General features: G+C 51.1%; 5 protein-coding genes across 5 annotated transcripts; 2 read left to right on the forward strand and 3 right to left on the reverse strand.

The window, feature by feature from the left end:
• Positions 1-1059: 1059 nt before the first annotated feature.
• On the forward strand, positions 1060-4679 carry exg12 (beta-glucosidase). The gene is made up of 9 exons (XM_077803841.1): positions 1060-1609; positions 1672-1811; positions 1867-1911; positions 1970-2025; positions 2089-2482; positions 2541-2563; positions 2622-3396; positions 3460-4324; positions 4376-4679. The coding sequence occupies exons 1-9, from the start codon at positions 1550-1552 to the stop codon at positions 4607-4609; spliced, it is 2592 nt and encodes an 863-aa protein (XP_077660012.1). The 5' UTR covers positions 1060-1549; the 3' UTR covers positions 4610-4679.
• A 1306-nt stretch (positions 4680-5985) lies between these two features.
• Positions 5986-7499, reverse strand: AFUA_1G05780 (uncharacterized protein). The gene has a single exon (XM_745235.2). The coding sequence runs from the start codon at positions 6990-6992 to the stop codon at positions 6213-6215; it is 780 nt and encodes a 259-aa protein (XP_750328.1). The 5' UTR covers positions 6993-7499; the 3' UTR covers positions 5986-6212.
• Positions 7500-8348: 849 nt separating this feature from the next.
• AFUA_1G05790 (GPI anchored serine-rich protein) lies at positions 8349-9646 on the reverse strand. The gene is made up of 2 exons (XM_745236.2): positions 8800-9646; positions 8349-8744 (listed from the first exon to the last, which is right to left on the reverse strand). Exons 1-2 carry the CDS (start codon positions 9270-9272, stop codon positions 8639-8641), a joined length of 579 nt encoding a protein of 192 aa, XP_750329.1. The 5' UTR covers positions 9273-9646; the 3' UTR covers positions 8349-8638.
• Positions 9647-13087: 3441 nt separating this feature from the next.
• mkk2 (dual-specificity mitogen-activated protein kinase kinase) lies at positions 13088-16371 on the forward strand. The gene is made up of 4 exons (XM_745237.2): positions 13088-14725; positions 14790-15081; positions 15130-15499; positions 15551-16371. Exons 1-4 carry the CDS (start codon positions 14006-14008, stop codon positions 15678-15680), a joined length of 1512 nt encoding a protein of 503 aa, XP_750330.1. The 5' UTR covers positions 13088-14005; the 3' UTR covers positions 15681-16371.
• Positions 16372-16506: 135 nt separating this feature from the next.
• Positions 16507-19865, reverse strand: AFUA_1G05810 (secretory pathway Sec39 family protein). Its single transcript, XM_745238.2, has 3 exons — positions 18194-19865; positions 17984-18140; positions 16507-17924 (listed from the first exon to the last, which is right to left on the reverse strand). The coding sequence occupies exons 1-3, from the start codon at positions 19722-19724 to the stop codon at positions 16811-16813; spliced, it is 2802 nt and encodes a 933-aa protein (XP_750331.1). The 5' UTR covers positions 19725-19865; the 3' UTR covers positions 16507-16810.
• Between the last annotated feature and the right edge of the window lie 2 nt (positions 19866-19867).

Here is a 19867-nt window from a genome sequence, read left to right on the forward strand (position 1 = left end):
CTCCCTCATGATATCGGTAGCAGGGATTCTGGTGTAAACTGTGTGTAATCCGATTACAGATCCGCAATCGACCTGCTCAGTCTCACCATCTAAGAATTGAATATAGTCAATACACGTCAACTTTGATTTATGCATACCTATTCCACTCGGAATAATAAGCAAAGGTAAGCTTGGCAGTTAATGGACTTGTGGTTTCGCATCAGTAAGGTATGCTCCCTTGACAGGCTGATGAAGCGTCAGGGTAAAGAAGGGCATCTCTTTTAAGCCTCTCCATACCTTGGTCAAGTACTCGGCACTTGTGTCCGGAGACTCCGAACCCGATAGCCTGGAAATGCGGGGTTTTGATGGGACGGTGACATTGAGGTGATAGCGTGCTCATCCCTGCGGCATCAGCGTATGGTCTTGATTCTGTCATGCCGTTGATGCTTTAACAGGATTTACCTTCGAGCGTTCGAGTGTAAACCGAGAAGCCGAGCCATAGTGGCTTGACGGGAATGAGCCATGGGTATCTGTCTCCCTGGGCGTGGTTGCGGTCCGGGAGTGGAGCCTCAGGCGACGGACATTCCCCGGAAGAGAACACAGCTATGTAATTCGACCGTCTCTTGTATCAATCAAACACACAGTTATGCAATACACTGAACATTGCTTGACATGGCAATAAACCAAAGCTCAAGGGTTTAGAGATCTAAGGAGCATATTTCAATCTGAATGCGAAATGTTTTTGAATCTAAGGTAGGGAAAAGTATCTACCTTTGAGCTATCCATGGTATTATTACCCAGGCCAGGTACTACAGGTACCACCAACCATACGTACCTGTCTTACCCCGTGTCTCCGACCCCCAGTTTACGGCTCCAGAAAAACAACAAACATCGTCGTCATCATCCCGACTCTTCTAGTCTCAAATCATTTTCCAGACAAGAGTGTCCGACAACAGCCCGGGGCTATTGTATTTCATTGTTGAGATCGTTTGTCGCTTCTATTCTGCGAAGTGGAACAGACCAGATCTTACCAAGTTGACCTATTGACTTACCTCTGATGCCTGCACTTCTTTGGACATACCGGGCCGATGGATCTAATCCAGTAATCGGCTCACATTCTCTCTCATGCTATACCAACATAGACGATGAGACCTGTGACTGTGATTGCTTCTTTCTAGCACAGTTCCACATTCTCTCGATTGGGACGCGGGATGTCGATCACCAATGCCATCCCATTATTATTCCCCAACAACCAAAGTGGCAAGTGGTACCTGCCTATCCTAGCAGATGACTGACTGCATGTGGATTTTTCCTTTTTTTGCTGTCCCTTGCCCGCCCTTGGGGACCTTTGCCCAGACATTCATACATCATCGTGCAAACTCATAGTATGTAGTAATAAATTTAGATCATACCTAGTCACACACAAGTCCCTGCCTCCGATTTCTGGTCTGGTTATTAATATCGTCTTCTCCCCTTTTCCCTCCCCCTCTTTCTCATTTCTCATTTCTCTTTCTCAACGTGGTCGATCGTTTCTTTTCTGGTTACGGAGTGTATCACACCCTCCACAGCAATGAGATTCGGTTGGCTCGAGGTGGCCGCTCTGACGGCCGCTTCTGTAGCCAATGCCCAGGTTTGTGATGCTTTCCCGTCATTGTTTCGGATATAGTTGACAATAGTCATGGAAATAATCAGGAATTGGCTTTCTCTCCACCATTCTACCCTTCGCCTTGGGCTGATGGCCAGGGAGAGTGGGCAGATGCCCATCGACGCGCCGTCGAGATCGTTTCTCAGATGACACTGGCGGAGAAGGTTAACCTTACAACGGGTACTGGGTGGGTTGCGACTTTTTTGTTGACAGTGAGCTTTCTTCACTGACCATCTACACAGATGGGAAATGGACCGATGCGTCGGTCAAACCGGCAGCGTTCCCAGGTAAGCTTGCAATTCTGCAACAACGTGCAAGTGTAGTTGCTAAAACGCGGTGGTGCAGACTTGGTATCAACTGGGGTCTTTGTGGCCAGGATTCCCCTTTGGGTATCCGTTTCTGTGAGCTATACCCGCGGAGTCTTTCAGTCCTTGTATTATGTGCTGATGATTGTCTCTGTATAGCTGACCTCAACTCCGCCTTCCCTGCTGGTACTAATGTCGCCGCGACATGGGACAAGACACTCGCCTACCTTCGTGGCAAGGCCATGGGTGAGGAATTCAACGACAAGGGCGTGGACATTTTGCTGGGGCCTGCTGCTGGTCCTCTCGGCAAATACCCGGACGGCGGCAGAATCTGGGAAGGCTTCTCTCCTGATCCGGCTCTCACTGGTGTACTTTTCGCCGAAACTATCAAGGGTATCCAAGACGCGGGTGTGATTGCTACTGCCAAGCATTACATTCTGAATGAACAGGAGCATTTCCGACAGGTTGGCGAGGCCCAGGGATATGGTTACAACATCACGGAGACGATCAGCTCCAACGTGGATGACAAGACCATGCACGAGTTGTACCTTTGGTGAGTAGTTGACACTGCAAATGAGGACCTTGATTGATTTGACTGACCTGGAATGCAGGCCCTTTGCAGATGCTGTGCGCGGTAAGATTTTCCGTAGACTTGACCTCGCGACGAAGAAATCGCTGACGAACCATCGTAGCTGGCGTTGGCGCTGTCATGTGTTCCTACAATCAAATCAACAACAGCTACGGTTGTCAAAACAGTCAAACTCTCAACAAGCTCCTCAAGGCTGAGCTGGGCTTCCAAGGCTTCGTCATGAGTGACTGGAGCGCTCACCACAGCGGTGTCGGCGCTGCCCTCGCTGGGTTGGATATGTCGATGCCCGGAGACATTTCCTTCGACGACGGACTCTCCTTCTGGGGCACGAACCTAACTGTCAGTGTTCTTAACGGCACCGTTCCAGCCTGGCGTGTCGATGACATGGCTGTTCGTATCATGACCGCGTACTACAAGGTTGGTCGTGACCGTCTTCGTATTCCCCCTAACTTCAGCTCCTGGACCCGGGATGAGTACGGCTGGGAGCATTCTGCTGTCTCCGAGGGAGCCTGGACCAAGGTGAACGACTTCGTCAATGTGCAGCGCAGTCACTCTCAGATCATCCGTGAGATTGGTGCCGCTAGTACAGTGCTCTTGAAGAACACGGGTGCTCTTCCTTTGACCGGCAAGGAGGTTAAAGTGGGTGTTCTCGGTGAAGACGCTGGTTCCAACCCGTGGGGTGCTAACGGCTGCCCCGACCGCGGCTGTGATAACGGCACTCTTGCTATGGCCTGGGGTAGTGGTACTGCCAACTTCCCTTACCTTGTCACCCCCGAGCAGGCTATCCAGCGAGAGGTCATCAGCAACGGCGGCAATGTCTTTGCTGTGACTGATAACGGGGCTCTCAGCCAGATGGCAGATGTTGCATCTCAATCCAGGTGAGTGCGGGCTCTTAGAAAAAGAACGTTCTCTGAATGAAGTTTTTTAACCATTGCGAACAGCGTGTCTTTGGTGTTTGTCAACGCCGACTCTGGAGAGGGTTTCATCAGTGTCGACGGCAACGAGGGTGACCGCAAAAATCTCACTCTGTGGAAGAACGGCGAGGCCGTCATTGACACTGTTGTCAGCCACTGCAACAACACGATTGTGGTTATTCACAGTGTTGGGCCCGTCTTGATCGACCGGTGGTATGATAACCCCAACGTCACTGCCATCATCTGGGCCGGCTTGCCCGGTCAGGAGAGTGGCAACTCCCTGGTCGACGTGCTCTATGGCCGCGTCAACCCCAGCGCCAAGACCCCGTTCACCTGGGGCAAGACTCGGGAGTCTTACGGGGCTCCCTTGCTCACCGAGCCTAACAATGGCAATGGTGCTCCCCAGGATGATTTCAACGAGGGCGTCTTCATTGACTACCGTCACTTTGACAAGCGCAATGAGACCCCCATTTATGAGTTTGGCCATGGCTTGAGCTACACCACCTTTGGTTACTCTCACCTTCGGGTTCAGGCCCTCAATAGTTCGAGTTCGGCATATGTCCCGACTAGCGGAGAGACCAAGCCTGCGCCAACCTATGGTGAGATCGGTAGTGCCGCCGACTACCTGTATCCCGAGGGTCTCAAAAGAATTACCAAGTTTATTTACCCTTGGCTCAACTCGACCGACCTCGAGGATTCTTCTGACGACCCGAACTACGGCTGGCAGGACTCGGAGTACATTCCCGAAGGCGCTAGGGATGGGTCTCCTCAACCCCTCCTGAAGGCTGGCGGCGCTCCTGGTGGTAACCCTACCCTTTATCAGGATCTTGTTAGGGTGTCGGCCACCATAACCAACACTGGTAACGTCGCCGGTTATGAAGTCCCTCAATTGGTGAGTGACCCGCATGTTCCTTGCGTTGCAATTTGGCTAACTCGCTTCTAGTATGTTTCATTGGGCGGACCGAACGAGCCTCGGGTCGTTCTGCGCAAGTTCGACCGAATCTTCCTGGCTCCTGGGGAGCAAAAGGTTTGGACCACGACTCTTAACCGTCGTGATCTCGCCAATTGGGATGTGGAGGCTCAGGACTGGGTCATCACAAAGTACCCCAAGAAAGTGCACGTCGGCAGCTCCTCGCGTAAGCTGCCTCTGAGAGCGCCTCTGCCCCGTGTCTACTAGATGATGGGAGGATGGGATTGTACAGGAATTCTTTTGGTTCATGTGATGTAAAGAGCAGTCGTCTGCTTTAGTATGATTTTAATGTCAATAATGGGCTAGTCTTCATCCATACTAATACCAATGCCTTAGTGATGAAAAGTCCACAGCCGAACTGCCAAACTTGCCCGTGCTTGTTTCTTCCGAGCGGAATAGGCAGTGCATACCACTTGAAACCTTGTCTGACCCAGACAGAGTCTCTCAGCATAATCCTCCCGTGCTTTTGCTCCGAGAGTATAATGTCTCTTTCATGGGGTCCTGTTGCTTGACGTCCCACAAGCTTTGTCGAAAGGTAGCACTAGTTGTCCCCCAGTGACGGATGTCGTGTTCTTGACTCGGTATAGCCGGGTTGTTGAAGCGATGCTAGCTGACGCAGGGAAAGGGGGGTGTGACTAGATGGTCGGACCTGGGAGCCAACTCCCAACGACGAAAGACGACCTCTGGCAGCGTCCGGCCGATGGAAACCGTCACAACAAGTTTCACTGTGGATGAAGGAGTCTCTGACCAGCCTCTCGCGTCCCGCAGCTAGGTGGCGCGTGGATGCGGATATTTCGACCACAAGACCGAATTCAGCGCGCTGTTGGGAAGGACCATTAGGAGCTATCCTATCTGCATCTCTTTCTCCAGGAGCCAGTAGTGACGGTCTATGCAGCTGTTGAAACGATAAGCGAATCGAAAATTCTGCGCCGCCATTTCGTGTTCAGGATTTGGCATCACTTTGATGATGAGGGCGCCTATGTTGCTGTACGTAAAGCGGCTAATCTTGTTGACTCGCGACTTCTCGTAGGGCCAGTTTCGAGAATACCTCGAGAGGAACACTTATATAAACCAAGTACTGGGCACGGGCTATGCCCCGCTGCAAGGCTTCTCGTCCAACCTCTACCGCCCTTACCAAGGTCGCGCTGGTGGTAAAAAGAGCGGTGTTCTAGTTCGTCAACGACTTGAGCGTGAGGGTCTCTCGAGTGCGACGAAAACCCACAACGTAACGTCTCCAGAGTTGAATGACGCCTGGGAAGTGGTAGACTGAGTGGCTTTCGAGGAAGAACCAGCAGAGAGCTCCATGTTGGGCAGAATAAGCAAGCAGGTAAGACTGAAGAGGTAAGATGGGCAGGGCAACTGGTTATAGCGTGAGGTCAAAGTAAGGGGACAAGTGGAAGGTGCGTAAATGTATGACTACCTAGAGGGGTAGACCCATTATGATGTAAGCGTACCAGTACCGGGTTGGACTTCTGGGAAGAACGCATCTTTCTAGAATAGGGAATAGTGAAGACATTCTTGACTGACAGAGTAGATATGACATGTCTTGATTCACTACCTCAGAATGTGAATATATCTGACCAGATGGCTAGAGCCCTGGGCCGTTTCATACATGGTTGAGTCCAACGGTATGAATTGATCTTTACATAGAACACGATCGTATTCACCGACACGAAGTGTGTGTCACTAAAGTCGGATGGATCATGGAGGTCCTCGCCAGGAGGCCTCGTCCAGCGGACTGGTTTAGGTCAGGGCTCGCTGCAGTAGCGACATTTCTCTAGACATGCCTGCAATCCCAAACCTAAAAAGCTCATCCCACGGGAGTGCGGTTCATGCGCCGTGCAATTTCCGTCCATCGCGATGCGCGAGTATTATGACTGTGAGTGTGCCTTTGACCGGAATCCAGACTCGTATTCTGGCTATAGGCGCTACCTCCCACCGATGAATCCATCCCTGCCTGCGGCGGGAGATGAGGAAGAGGTCTATCAAAGTAATGCCGCTCATACGGGGGCGGGAGGTCATCGTCGTCCGGCGGCAAGTGGGCCTGACTGTGGGTAAGAGTCATATCCATTGATCGAGAATGCTGCAGCGGAGGGGGTCGGTAGGCGGCCGCGGACCAATTTACGTCGCCCCATGTTGACGAGGTAGTCGGGGAGCCGGTGGAGGGGCTGGTGACGATCCAGATCCTCTCACTTTCGACCCAAGTGAGTCTGCGAGGACGGTTGGGCGCCGATGAGAAGCCGGAGAGGTCGGAGTTACTGTGGCGGTAGCTGCGGCTGCTATGGCTGTGACTGTGACTGTGATTAGGGCTGTCACTAGACTGGATAGTAGAGTCGAGCTGGATGGGTGGGCCGGCTTGGACTCGAAGACGAGGCTGTGCAGTGTGGCGGATGTAGGCCGGGTTGAGATACTTGGTTCGGCGAAGGGCATGGGCGTCGGCGGACGCAGGTCTTTGCAGGTGTAATCCGTCTGTTTCGGGACTGGTGAAAAAGGGATGCTCGAAGTGTATCTGAGGAACCGACATGTTGCAGGCCGGTTCGGCGACCCCGGGGTTATAGATTGGGGGCCCTTCAAGTGAAGAGAGATCCATGGGAAGCGAGTTCTCCGTTCTCCGTCCTCCGCACACAGCCTGGAATCGACGGAACAGGAGTCTTTTTTAATTATCGCTAGATGCCGTAAATTGGGCCCTGAAGATCGCACCCCACGGAGGATTCATGCAATAAGTGGCGCGAGAGTACGAGGCCCGAGAGTCGAAGGAGCCAAAAATAAGGTGCGAATACGATGCGACCCAGATGGCGAGTGGACCAGCCCTTTTGAACCAAGTCAATGTGTCGTGTGTCGCGGAACAGAACCAGATTTGGGTGAGAGCATTCTGGCATCATTTACCTATATATGTTGGGGGTGGAAAGACACATAACCATGTATGGAGAGGCGGTGCCAGTACACAACAACAAAGACAACCAACAGACAACAAAGACAAAGACTTTCCTGCGCCTTTGATCGGATCAGTCGGTGTGAGAAGAGGGCACGATGACCCGGAGCCACGTTGATGGAAGCCATGCCATGTTCATGCTAATTCCAAGTTCCCGTTAGGCGATCTGGGGGGGGGGGAAGGGGGCTCGGAAGGATCTCTTGGACAACCGACAGCGGAGAACCAACAAAACACCTCGCCTTGAGAGGTGTGAAGGAAGGGAATGATAGTGATTTGGCCCCGCAGTTCGATCAAAAGCGTCGGCCACAAGCGCAAGGCGAGAAAGATTCGCTAAGCCGCTTGTTGGATGGAGTAGGTTGATATAAGGCGCACCGTCAATGATCAGATCTCCAGGTCACTTGGCAGCTGGGCAGATGGATAACTCATCATCCAGCGCAGCTCTAGTCATGTGTCGAGTATGGGTAAACTCGTTGTGTCAGTTCACTTCTTTGAGTATACGAGGTCGAATGACAGGGCCAAGAGAAGGAGCGGCCGTCGGTGTAGTTGGTACCATGACATGTTGGGACAACAAGGACCAGTTGGAACACTGCCACAAAACCAATAGTTACATTTTCCGATCTACGCATATGAAATTGCTTCCCTGATCCGCTAAAATATCGCTTTTGTCTTCAAAGCCTCAAAATTCGGCCCCATGTTGTTGCTTATCTGGCCTGACCGCAGCGTCCTAACTTTGCGTTGCTGTCTTTGTTACTATCTATGGCATACTGGATTGGAAGAGCATTTCTTCGGAGTGTTGGAAGAATAAATATCAACCTCGAGGGGAATTGACAGCGAGGATCGCCTGTTGTCTATCTCCAGAATACTCCTTGTGTCGAGTGTCTTCCCTTCCGCCTTCGACTCAGCCTTCTAGAAAGCGACTCGGTCATGCACTCGTAAATCAGATAATGCTGCCTTGCGTCTGCCCCATACACGGCGACTCCTTTTACAGGGCCTTTTATGGATTATGCGATCATTGACCAAGCTGAGACAGGATCGCCTTTCTTGAAATAGATAACCTCTCGATCAGAACCTTACGAAGTAAATATTGAAGTTACATCATCATATTGACAAGTCAAGAATACAATGTGAGAGAAAAAGATATGTATAAGCAAGGATATAAACTGCTCTCCCAAAAGAAAGCCCAACCATTTGACACACACACACACACAAACCCCCGTCACTCCGTCATGACAAGGTCGTCCAGAAGCGTGGTCCTGGAGCCTCGAGTGATTCGGGTTCACACTATGGACAAGAAGTGAACTGCTCTAAGCCAGGAAGAGAGCGGCAACGGCGGCAGCACCAGCGAAGACGAAAGAGCCGCTGAGGGTGTTACCAGCGCCAGTGGAGAGACCACCAGGAGGAATGGTGGCGCTGTGGCTTGTCAGTAGATATTCAGTAAACACATGTGGTGAGATGGTTAACTTACGTAGCGCTAGGAGCAGGGGTGCCAGCAGGAACAGAGGGGATGACGGGGACGGAGGAGTGAACACCGGCAGCGCCGCTAGGAGTAGAGACAGGGACGGTGACGTAAGTGACGGTGGGGACGCAGGTGGTGACAGCAATGACGGAGACGCTGGGGGCGACAGCAGTGTTGGAGGGAGCAGGGATGACGGGAACGCTGCTGCTGCTGCTGCTGGCGGAGGCAGTCTCGACGGGAGTCTCAACAGGAGTCTCAACAGGAGTCTCAGCGGCAGTCTCGCTGGTGGTAGGGGCAGCGGAGGTAGCGGTCACAGCGTCAGCACCGGAGGGGGTGGAGGTGGCACGACCAGGGCAGTTGGTAACGGTGGGAGCGCAGGAAGTGATGGTAACATCCTGGGTCTCGTAGACGGTCTGGATGTCACCGGGGAGAGCAGCGGCAAGGCCGGCGAAGAAAGCAATGGAAGCAGCAGTGAAACGCATCTTGAATACTGGTTGGCTGGTAGGTTGGTTTGGTTGATGTAGAAAGTCACTGGGAATTAGCCGTCAAGGCAAATTTATCGTCCTGGTGAGAAAAGAGAGTGTGGGTAGTTGGTTTGGTTTGAAAGAGTGGCCGACCGAAGTCAAAATTGATATGATGCTTGAAGCAGGAAGGAAGTCTTGAGCTTGAGAGGAAGAAGCAAGAAGAAAAGAACGAGGGAACGACGGAGGGGGCTTGGGGGCCTTTGTATGAACGGGGAGATTAAACCTGGAGATCGACTCAGGGGAAAAAGGCAAAAGAAAGACTCGACCGTGTCAGGTGGAGAGCGAGGGGGCTGCACCAGTGCACCAGATTATTACGGAGTATTATTATTATGATTATTATTATTATTGTAGTATTAACTAACTAGGTCCAGTAAGTCAATACCGGAATAATCTCTCTTCAGCCTGTAAGTTTCCTCCAATAATCCACTAGATTGTAACAGCTTCACTAGATCTGAGTCAATCAATATTGCAATGTCTAAATCATGGGATTGCACCAAAGTGGCGGTTACATTGGGTGCCATTGCACCATAATCTATACTCGAGTGAAGATAACCTGGCATGAGAAGGTGGGAAATGCAATGTAATAATTTGTATGCGGAATTTCAGTTCGCTCATCCATCACACCTCATCGATCATCATACCTACCGACTAGGGACTGTAGATTTCTGATTACGTGGTACCGCTAAGGCACGCTCATGGGTTGAATTGACAGAGGCTAGCCGATGGTTGGTGGAGGACAGCATCAGCCGGCCTAAGACAGCCGTCTGAGTGCTTAGCTGGTCGGCCATGAGTGCGACCCTGCTGCGTGGTGTTGATCCCGCAGTTCCATTGCTTGTTCGAGTATCGCCGACCAAAAAAAGCGGTCCAATTGTCGTTCCTGAACCCCTGAGTTGAAAGACACTAGCGAAGTTAAGAGCCTGTTGCGTTACGTAGTATTTCTGGGCACTCAGCCGTTGTCGACACTCCTTCTATTAGCAGGGCATAATGCCAGTCCATCTCCCATCACTAAGTTTCTACTACTCTACTCTCCAGTACTCCGTACATGGGTACAGGCCAGAATTGATAGAATCGTGAACCCGCAAGCAAATCTCATCCGAAGTGCCAAGCGATACAACGGTGAAAGTACTCCGTACCTGTTTCATGTTTTCCACTGTGTACCAACCAGAATGCAAGCCTTAGCCGTTCCTGAGTCCGTGGTCCACTCAGAGTCCTCTTTCATTTTCCCGCTGTGGCTCTCCAACCCCGCTGCGTGTCCAATGACCAGAGATCTGGTGGAACCACAGTGCTCCACCTGCCCCTAAGTCTTTTATTTTGATTTCCATTCAATGTGGCGGTCTTGTTCAGGGACAGGTAACAGAGCGCTAAGCTGAAGAAATGAGATTACTGATTGTGTTCACTGCATTTTTAGGAACTCTGGATCTGAACATGTCCGGATCCAGTACTTCAAAGGGTAATCATGGCCAGGAACCAAGGATCAGTTAGGAATAGGACTGGGGTCATCTTTGAATCAGGGATGATGGCCATTTAGCCAATAAGGCAATTGCCCTGGATTGATGCATGTTACCTACATTAATATCATAATATGTCGGGAGCCTATGATGAATTCCGCTGGTCAATGCACAGGTCCAAAGTCCTTCCACACAAATTGGCCCTGATGCACCACTGCCAGGGACCAGGTCTGGATACCACTACCGAAACACTGACTTAACCGAAGTCTGAGCGAGAGCTTCGAGACCAAGGCCTTTGCGACGCCACAGTCACACTGGTCGGATTGCTTAATTAAAGCTTAGGGGTATCTATTTGGTATCTACGGAGTACTGTCGCAGTAGTACTGGTATTATTGGTCCTGTGAGCGGAAAGAGACCACCACTAGGCTAAGAAGGTCAAGCCACAGAGGAGAGACATGTTAATGAACAGCCCCTTGGGGCGGTTACCCCTGACTAAAACAAGTATCTTCATGGGTATAACTTTCCATTGGCTAGGTATAACCGGTGATAGGCGTCAAAGCCAATTCAACTAGTACTTAAATCCAGAGGATACTCCGTACTTCGTAGAGATGCTCTATTTTCCGAAGGGACGTACTGTAGATACGGAGTACAGAGTCCCTACGGCTAATCCATTGGTATGATGACCAAAACCGAGACTGTCTAATCATTAGGCCTGGATCTGATGGAAAAGGGGCCGGTCCATCCTTCTGTCTCAACTGCAAGCAAACTACCAAGCAGACTATCTAGTCCGCTAGTCAAGCCAATGTTGCTTTGATTAGAAACAGGTTGGGCTTTATGGAAAGTGGTAAACGGAGCGGATGCTATAAACAGAAGACCCTCAGTCACACATTGACACTCCGACATATTGATCAGGAGTATCTACTTCAGGAAACACAGCAATACCGCCTGTGCCTATACGAAGTATACACAGTATGGTAGGATACGGGCAAGGCCAATGGCCCACAGATCAGCAGGGCAGTCTACTATTCTCTGCTCCCTGAACCAATCAACCGAACCTCGAGAAGTTTGTAAATTTCGTGATGGCAGGGGATTCTTCAGAATCAAACAGGTTATGCATGCATACCCCGTATCGTAGTCGGTATTTCCTAAGCCAGTTAACAAGGTAGTCGCGATATCACGCGTGACCATTCCTCTCCTGCAGGTATCCGGACGATCTACAAGCAGTGGGGATTGCAAATGGTCAACCGACGATCATCAGAGCCGCGCGTCTATGAGGTATGTTTGTACAGTCTCACGACGTAGTTCGGTGATGGCATTGACGTGAGGTAGTACAGTAGATGCTTCCAATATCACCACAATTGCCGAGGATTTTCATCCTAACTCTGAAACATCCGCGTTATCGTTTACGTCCTTGAGAGTTGTCGTCGACTACTCCGTACTTGATCACACTGTGTTTTCGGGGTGCAAATGACCTCGGTGGCTATTTTAGGACTCGGTGGGGCCTGAATATCCGAAGTAAGTGACAATGACATACGGAGTACAGGTGTAGCCATGCACATCGCAACAGCTTGCCGTCAGTTATAAGACTTTTAGTAGAAGTGATGTCAGAGGTATATTGAGCTTTCTTGCGATCAAGCAGACAATCCAAGTCAACTGCCGGTGTGGCTCTTTTGATGAACGAACCCGCAAGGCTGAAGTTGAACTGAAACTGAAGTAGCACGTGCCTCTGTGAAATCCAGGACAAGTGCCTCTACGACGGAGTAAAAAGGCCAATGACCCCTAGGTGAAGACCAATGTCTTCAATTCACAAGAAGAAACCCTTACCGAATGCTGAATGCCCGTAGACATTTGCAGATTTGCACTTGCTGTCCTGTTGATTGTTGATTGTTGTGGACCCGGGAGCAAACTGTGGATGACACAGCCACCAAGGCCCATGTACCCATCCTCACAAGCCACAAATCCGAGTATTTTAAGTACGGGAGAGGACGGAGTAAGAGTCTGAAACACCCCCCAATTGAGGATTCAGATGTCTCACTTCGGAATAGGATAGGTGCACCGTCGCCACACTGGCCAGATTGGGCAAGGAAAGTGGCTGAGAAGTTGTTAGACCGACCAGAGACCACTGACTGCTTCGGCTATGGCTCGTCCTCTCCCCACTTGGAGATGGTACAGAGCAAGATACCTGTCGATATTCTGAGCTCGATAGCACATGAACTCATCATGTAAAGCCTAAGCATTCGAATCTGGGTATGATGGTGACGTGAAGAAGTAGATACGGATCAATGATGTGGAGTTTCATTGAGAAGATTTTTCATGGATGCCTAGATGCCTGGGAGCCAAGGACAACACATCGAGACCATCAACACAACAACAGCAATAACATTACAACAGCATCGAAATTGATCTCAGATTGAAGACAATTGCAATCATGAAAACACGATCGAATGATCATGATGAACAAATTTAGATACTAAACTACCTGGATATAGCCGATAGTAGCATTACAGTCGAGATCGCATATTTATAGAAGTGGTACATTCTAGGCGCCTTTCGAAACAGACTGGTCCCACCGATGCGATCCCCAGCGCGATTGAATGTGATTGGCATTGAATTGTGATAGAACCGAGTCACAGCGTATAACATAGGGCAATTGATACAATGATATAAGCGTCAGATCGCTCGGCATCTAGCTGTGGATGGTAAATATTCGACAGGTTCAAACATCCACCAGCCAATCCAAGCGGACTGACACTCTGTCAGCTGCTAGATATTTTCGTGTCATCCATAATTTTGTCTGTCGCTTCTCCGACCGTTGGTTGTTGGCCCATCCCCATCATCAATCATCCTTCGATCCTTCTCACCCAACTCCCCCCCATCCTCATCAACCTCCTTCGTTCATCCAGTCTCTTTCCTTGATTCTGTTCAAAGGAAGAGAAGTACCAACGTTCGTTTGTTCCGATCTGTATCGGTGTTACCCATTGTGTTGACTCTTTGATCTTACGCCTACGGCTGTGATAGCTATTCTTCTTACCCCTCCTTTGTTCATCCGCCGCGTGTATCTCCGGCCCCACGGCCACCGTTTGAAACCCAACAACCCCCGGTGCTGCTGCGTCCACCCTCTTTTGTCTATTCGAGTCCTCGACCTTCTCGTTCAAGGTGTCCAACTCAAACGTCGCCGATCTGGCTACCTTGGCTGATCCCAACGAGTTGTTTTTGCCGGGGGAGAGGCAAAACAACCTCGCCATGTCGTCCTCGCCCGTTCCTCTCCTCAGACCACCAGTACCTGGCAATCGCGGCAACGGACCTCGACCTCCAAAACTCACGCTGGGCATTCCTCCATCCCCGAACAGCAGACCCGTCGACGGGAATGGCGTCGGCCCCGCCGCCGCAGCTCCCGAAGCTCCCCAGCCTCAGCGACCGTCTACTCGTCCCGCTCCTCCTCAACTGCGACTTGCGACCCCCATGGGCAGCAGCTCGGATGTGCCCCAGGAAGTGCCTCGACTGGCCAATGGCAGACCAGCCCCTCCGCCTCTGGCAACCACGGGGTTGAATGAATCAACCGGACATTCGAGATCCAGCAGTTTTACGTACCTGGATGGAAAAGCTAGTGGCCCGGCGTCCGCATCGTCGTCGAATTACTCTGCACTCTCATTCGCCATGGGTCTCCGGCAACCGCATGGCAGCACTCCAGATCCCTCGTCTGCGATCAGCTCGGTGTACTCCGACAGGGAGGGAGGTGTGCAGATGGAGCGCGATAACAGCGTCAACGGACTTCTTCCCGATTTGGATAAGTTGAGTCTGGAAAAGGGCAGGCCCCTCGACGTTGATGATTTGGATGATGAAGGTTGGCTGGCTGCAAGTGAGCAAAAGAAGATTATTGAGTTGGGTAGTCTGGGTGAGGGCGCTGGTGGTGCCGTCACACGATGCAAGCTGAAGGACGGCAAGACCGTCTTTGCCCTGAAGGTATCTAACCACATTTCTGAATCGGGAGATTTCTCCATGCTAATTAATACGATCACTTCTCCAGATCATCACGACCGACCCCAACCCAGATGTGAAGAAGCAGATCGTTCGAGAACTCAACTTCAATAAAGACTGTGCGTCAGAGCACATCTGCCGCTACTACGGCGCTTTCATGGACAAGTCGACGGGAACAATCTCAATTGCGATGGAGTTTTGCGAAGGAGGAAGTTTGGACAGCATTTACAAGGAGGTCAAGAAATTGGGGGGCCGAACAGGAGAGAAAGTACTCGGCAAAATCGCCGAAGGTGTTCTGAATGGCTTGACATACCTACATAGCAGGAAGATTATCCATCGAGGTAAGCTCGCTTCTTTCAGGGATTTGTGCAATCGGCTGACTAGGTCAGATATCAAACCCTCAAACATTCTCCTGTGTCGAAACGGCCAAGTGAAGCTCTGTGACTTTGGCGTCAGCGGCGAATTCGGGACCAAGGGAGACGCCAACACATTCATCGGCACATCTTACTACATGGCTCCCGAACGAATCACCGGCCAATCCTACACCATTACATCTGACGTTTGGTCCCTTGGTGTGACGCTGCTGGAGGTTGCGCAGCATCGTTTCCCGTTCCCTGCCGATGGCACCGAGATGCAGCCAAGAGCCGGATTGATAGATCTTCTTACATACATCGTTCGCCAACCCATCCCCAAGCTGAAAGATGAGCCCGAAAACCGTATTCGCTGGTCCGATAACTTCAAGTACTTTATTGAATGCTGGTATGTATACTCTGCTATGGACGAATGGGGCTAGAGTTGACTTTGTCCTAGTCTCGAAAAGGAACCTCCACGAAGAGCTACACCATGGCGGATGCTGGAACATCCCTGGATGCTAGACATGAAAAATAAAAAGGTCAACATGGCCAACTTCGTCCGGCAGGTGTGGGGCTGGCAAGATTGATTCCCCCAGTCCTGGACTCTCTGCAGATTTCAGCCTTCATTAGATCTGTTTCATTCCCCTAATCACCACCCACCGACCGCAGCATTTGATTTAATCTCATCTATAATAATGCCCTTGCATATAATTACGGTCTCTCCTTCAACGCTTAACAAGTGGCTGGGCCTTCTTGATTGACCAGGATGTCAAAAGCACACGAAAACTTGCATTATGACAACGTTCATTACCTCTCATTGCAACGCCATTCCTTTGGGTGAAACAGTCGGAGTTGAACATTCTTCTTCTTGGTTTCCACTTTCTCATTCCTATCTTTCCGCAATGTTTCTTTAAGATTTGACAAGAGAGTTCGAAAGACATCTGCTGGCGAGCAGCAGTGCTGACGCTTTTCCATGGATGCCGAACGGGATTGTCGGGACTCGATCTCTTTGTGAATTTCCAAGTTTTCAAATGTCGGCTCAGACTGATCCTTCTTGAGCAGCTGCATCTCTCTCTGTGTGTGTGCTTTTAGTACCTACCTTATGTTCTTGTTCCATGCCTGTCTTTCAATGAGAATGTACATTGGCGCCATCAAGTCAAGTCAATACTGAAAAATCTCATTCCTCTTCTACCGATTGACATTACATTAGTCAGATCAATAGCTCATTGACATTTCCGTTACCTTGTAACTGATGTGACAACAATGCCTCAGGTGGTATCTCGAATCATGATCGCAATGTTGCAATGTTAGGAAATGTAACGGAGTAGAAATACTACTGGGAAAGTAGTGGATGCCAGATGTACCCTAGCAATCTGGAGATAAAGGTGACTTGGAGGTGTCACTCTTCGGCGTGTACAGCTTTCAGTGGGTTGACGAAGGTGCCCCGTTTCTCAGGCAAGGGACACTTTTGAGTATGAGGTGACATAAATCATTTCATTATTCTCACTGCGATAGACAACACTATGTATATGACTAGAGTATTCTAGCACCGTGATAAAATGCATAGAGTGAAAAAGGATCAAAGTCAAACGACAATTTCAGGTCTCAACGCTAATAAGGCAAAGAGGCGGATCAACGCCATGTCATCATAGGCAAACAAACATCACAAGCTCAGCCGAGAGCTGCAGGCGAAATGCAAAACGAAAGAAGACGGACATTACGATCGGTTGACAGGCTGCGCACCGAGAACCCAGCCGATCCCGCTTGCCAGCCCGCCCGTCACCATGTTACTGACCATGTCTCTCTTGCGGACTCGGCCCTCCTGCGACTGCGGGCTAGATTCCTCATGGCCGTCGCGCGCTGGTCGCGACAGTGTCATTTCGTCCGGCGAGGTGGCTGCCGAGGCAGCGCTGCGTAAGGGGAATGCGTTCTTCTGCAGGGCGAGGGCGGCTCCCCGGGCGACTTCGAAGAGGCCCATGGGTGCGTCTTCGAGGTGGGAACGGTGTCGTTGGGCGCGGACGCGTCGGGCGTGTTGCTGCCGCGTGTCAAAGGCGTCCTGTTCCGTGTCTGTTGGGCCGAAGCCTCCGGGGAGCCTCGAGAGGCTGTCGCCCTTGTCATCCCATATCTCTTCTTCTGCGTTTTCCTGGGCGCGGAGGACGTTCATCTCCTCGTCGCAGCGACGCCAGGCGCCGAGAATCTCTGGGAGAAGGTCAGGATATGGAACGATAGTGAGCGCCAAAGAAAGGAGCTCCATGCGCTGTGAAAGCTGGGTGATTTGGGCTTGCAGGGACGGCTCAGGGGTGGAAATAGGGGGGCGGTAGCGGCCCGCGTTGTAGACGGCACGCCAGGAGATGTCGTCTTTGACCTTCGGATTCGTGAGGGGCGAAGCGGTAGGTAAAAGTGAAGGGGGTGTGAGACGAGTGAGGATGTAAGAGTATGCGGTGCCAAAGTCGTTTGAAGCAAGGGCGGATGAAATGGCCAGAGACATGACGCGCCGCTCGGCTGTGACCACTGCATCTTCCCGCGACGTAGGAGTGGCACCGAAATGCGATTCATGGCTTTCGGAGGCACCAGTCGGCAGCCCAGCCTCGACTAGGTTGCGTCCAATGGATAGTAGGTCGTCGAGTTTTGTGTAGCTCTTTGGATTCTGATCGAGCACCTTTTCAATCAAGGAGAGGGGATCGGGGTGGACCCGGATGCTGACCGGCTGAAAGGGAACGCCATGCTGCAAGGTTAGAGAGTAGAAAGACAGAGCGTGAGTAGCTGCGATGAGCGCCTGGATTTGTTGCAAGGTTACGGAAGTCGGGAAATGTGGTTGGAATGCTTGTAGACTGGTACCGTAACAAAGCCTGTCAGTTGAGTATCTGGAAAGGAATCCCATGAGACTCACATCTCATAAGCCCTCTTCATCCCCCCTCGCGTCCTATTGCCGTTGCTCGCGTTGTCATAGGCCGCAAAGATAGCGTCTTGAACCGTGCGTTCGACCTGGTTCGAATCCAGAGGAGCCGGGTCAGACCTGGTGTAAATATCCACAGCCAATTGGTATTCTTGAGTCAATCAGCAAATTTCAAGTGAGAAATGAGCACTTTTTGCGATTTACCTTTGGCTTCCAACAGGGCTCTCAGCACCTCTGTTTCAACAGTATCCTGGGGGACCTTCCAAAACAGTCCGTGACAGGACGGACGATCCACTGTGTGCTCAGACTGTTTCGCCTGCCAATCGCGAAGCCATAGCAGTTGTTTACGAACCTTCTTCCAATCACGACCAGGAGTGACCTGCTTGGCAACCGAACCAACCGTACTGCGAAGCTCTGCAAGTTGCATGTCCTCGGTGCTGTGCAAGCACAGGTTTGCAGCTTGCCTGCAGGGTATTGAAACGCCCATTCCATGCAGCACCTGCAAAGAGAGAAGTAGTGCGCTCAAGAACGAGACCGACGAAACAGACGGAAGCGTCAACGGATTCGAACTCAGTAGTAAGGCATTTTGTAACAATGTGACTCTTGATGTGGACGGGATCTCGCCCGCATCGAAAGTCACCGAAGGGAGCGCTGAATCCTTGTGGAGAACAAACAGAGAGTCCTGGAGATTGAGTAACTGAGCCACCCTCGCAACAATCTGCATTGAACCTTCCAGAGAGGAACTGCTCGTATCAGGGTTTGCGTACACAACGGCAAGGCCAGTCTGGCCATACCGAGTCCGCATTTCGGTCAATTCGTCCTGTGTTGGTTGTTGATTCTCCTCTTCGTAGCCTCCAAGGTCCACATCCCCGGGCCCATCCCAATGAACAAAGGCGTTGACTGTAGTATCATGTTCCACCAAGCTATGCGACAGCAGCCATTCATTTACCTGTTGCCATATAGAATCTGTTGTCGTCTTCGGGCGGTGGTTGTCCGGGGAAAGGGATATCGCACTCTGATTTGCAGCCTCACTGAGCCTGCGCCGTTTCGCACGATTGCTGCCATAGATCCACGCACCCACCAGTCCACGGAGGTTCCTCGCGATGTCCATCTTGTCTTTTCTTGGACTCGTCATAGAGAGCAGAACGTTGACCGCGGTTGCATCGTCCATCGACTCTAATGTATTCAGGGAAAACATCTCATCCTGGCTCGGGTAATACTCGCAGTTCAATCGGAGGAGCGGCAGAATGCTTGAAATCAACCACGTGCGCACTGTGGTCGAGCGTTGGTAGAATGGCAGAAGAAGGTCAAGGATAAGTGGCTGAAGACCGGTCTCGGAATCTATGCGATGCGACCGATGGATAAGAAATTGAGTTAAGAGGTCAGAAGGCTCGCTATCCTCGTCATCAGGGTGTCTCAGCGGCAGTAGACGAAGCTTCCGGACTCGTTTTCTCGCAACAGTCTCGGGAAGGTCTTGGACGGCAGATACATCAACGTCACCTTCAGTCGGCCCGATCGAGGAACCGGACACTAGTTCTTGAAGCACAGAGGTATACGCCTGCGGCTCTATGCTCTCCGGAAGAAAGGTCAAGATAATGCGCAAGAGACGCTCCAAGGATAAATAGCTGGGAAATTGGGCGTGGAGGAGTGGCAGATGAACGACATTGCCAGTGGCACAGAACTGCGTTGCTAGAAGAATCGCATGAGCACCAGATATCGTTGCAGAAATCGCCATCGCGAGTCAGACTCCATGAAATGTGGTCTCATGTCACAATCTTGTCGATGCTTCTCCCAATCGAAGACGTAGACGTCAACGGGGACAACAGGCGGGCGCTCGGACCACCTGGGCGGAAACAGGCGAATCGTTGCTTGACTAAG

Source organism: Aspergillus fumigatus, chromosome 1 (assembly GCF_000002655.1).
Source record: "Aspergillus fumigatus Af293 chromosome 1, whole genome shotgun sequence".
In the NCBI taxonomy this organism is placed as follows: Eukaryota; Fungi; Ascomycota; class Eurotiomycetes; order Eurotiales; family Aspergillaceae; genus Aspergillus; species Aspergillus fumigatus.

Coding starts and splice junctions, on each gene's coding strand:
- AFUA_1G05790 (XM_745236.2), bottom strand. CDS start 9,272: ATGCGTTTCACTGCTGCTTCCATTGCTTTCTTCGCCGGCCTTGCCGCT. Junction 8,745..8,799: donor ACCCCTGCTCCTAGCGCTAC/GTAAGTTAACCA, acceptor GACAAGCCACAG/CGCCACCATTCCTCCTGGTG.
- mkk2 (XM_745237.2), top strand. CDS start 14,006: ATGTCGTCCTCGCCCGTTCCTCTCCTCAGACCACCAGTACCTGGCAAT. Junction 14,726..14,789: donor AGACCGTCTTTGCCCTGAAG/GTATCTAACCAC, acceptor TCACTTCTCCAG/ATCATCACGACCGACCCCAA. Junction 15,500..15,550: donor AAGTACTTTATTGAATGCTG/GTATGTATACTC, acceptor ACTTTGTCCTAG/TCTCGAAAAGGAACCTCCAC.
- AFUA_1G05780 (XM_745235.2), bottom strand. CDS start 6,992: ATGGATCTCTCTTCACTTGAAGGGCCCCCAATCTATAACCCCGGGGTC.
- exg12 (XM_077803841.1), top strand. CDS start 1,550: ATGAGATTCGGTTGGCTCGAGGTGGCCGCTCTGACGGCCGCTTCTGTA. Junction 1,912..1,969: donor CAAACCGGCAGCGTTCCCAG/GTAAGCTTGCAA, acceptor GCGGTGGTGCAG/ACTTGGTATCAACTGGGGTC. Junction 3,397..3,459: donor GATGTTGCATCTCAATCCAG/GTGAGTGCGGGC, acceptor CATTGCGAACAG/CGTGTCTTTGGTGTTTGTCA.
- AFUA_1G05810 (XM_745238.2), bottom strand. CDS start 19,724: ATGGCGATTTCTGCAACGATATCTGGTGCTCATGCGATTCTTCTAGCA. Junction 18,141..18,193: donor AGCCCTGTTGGAAGCCAAAG/GTAAATCGCAAA, acceptor GATTGACTCAAG/AATACCAATTGGCTGTGGAT. Junction 17,925..17,983: donor ATGAAGAGGGCTTATGAGAT/GTGAGTCTCATG, acceptor TTACGGTACCAG/TCTACAAGCATTCCAACCAC.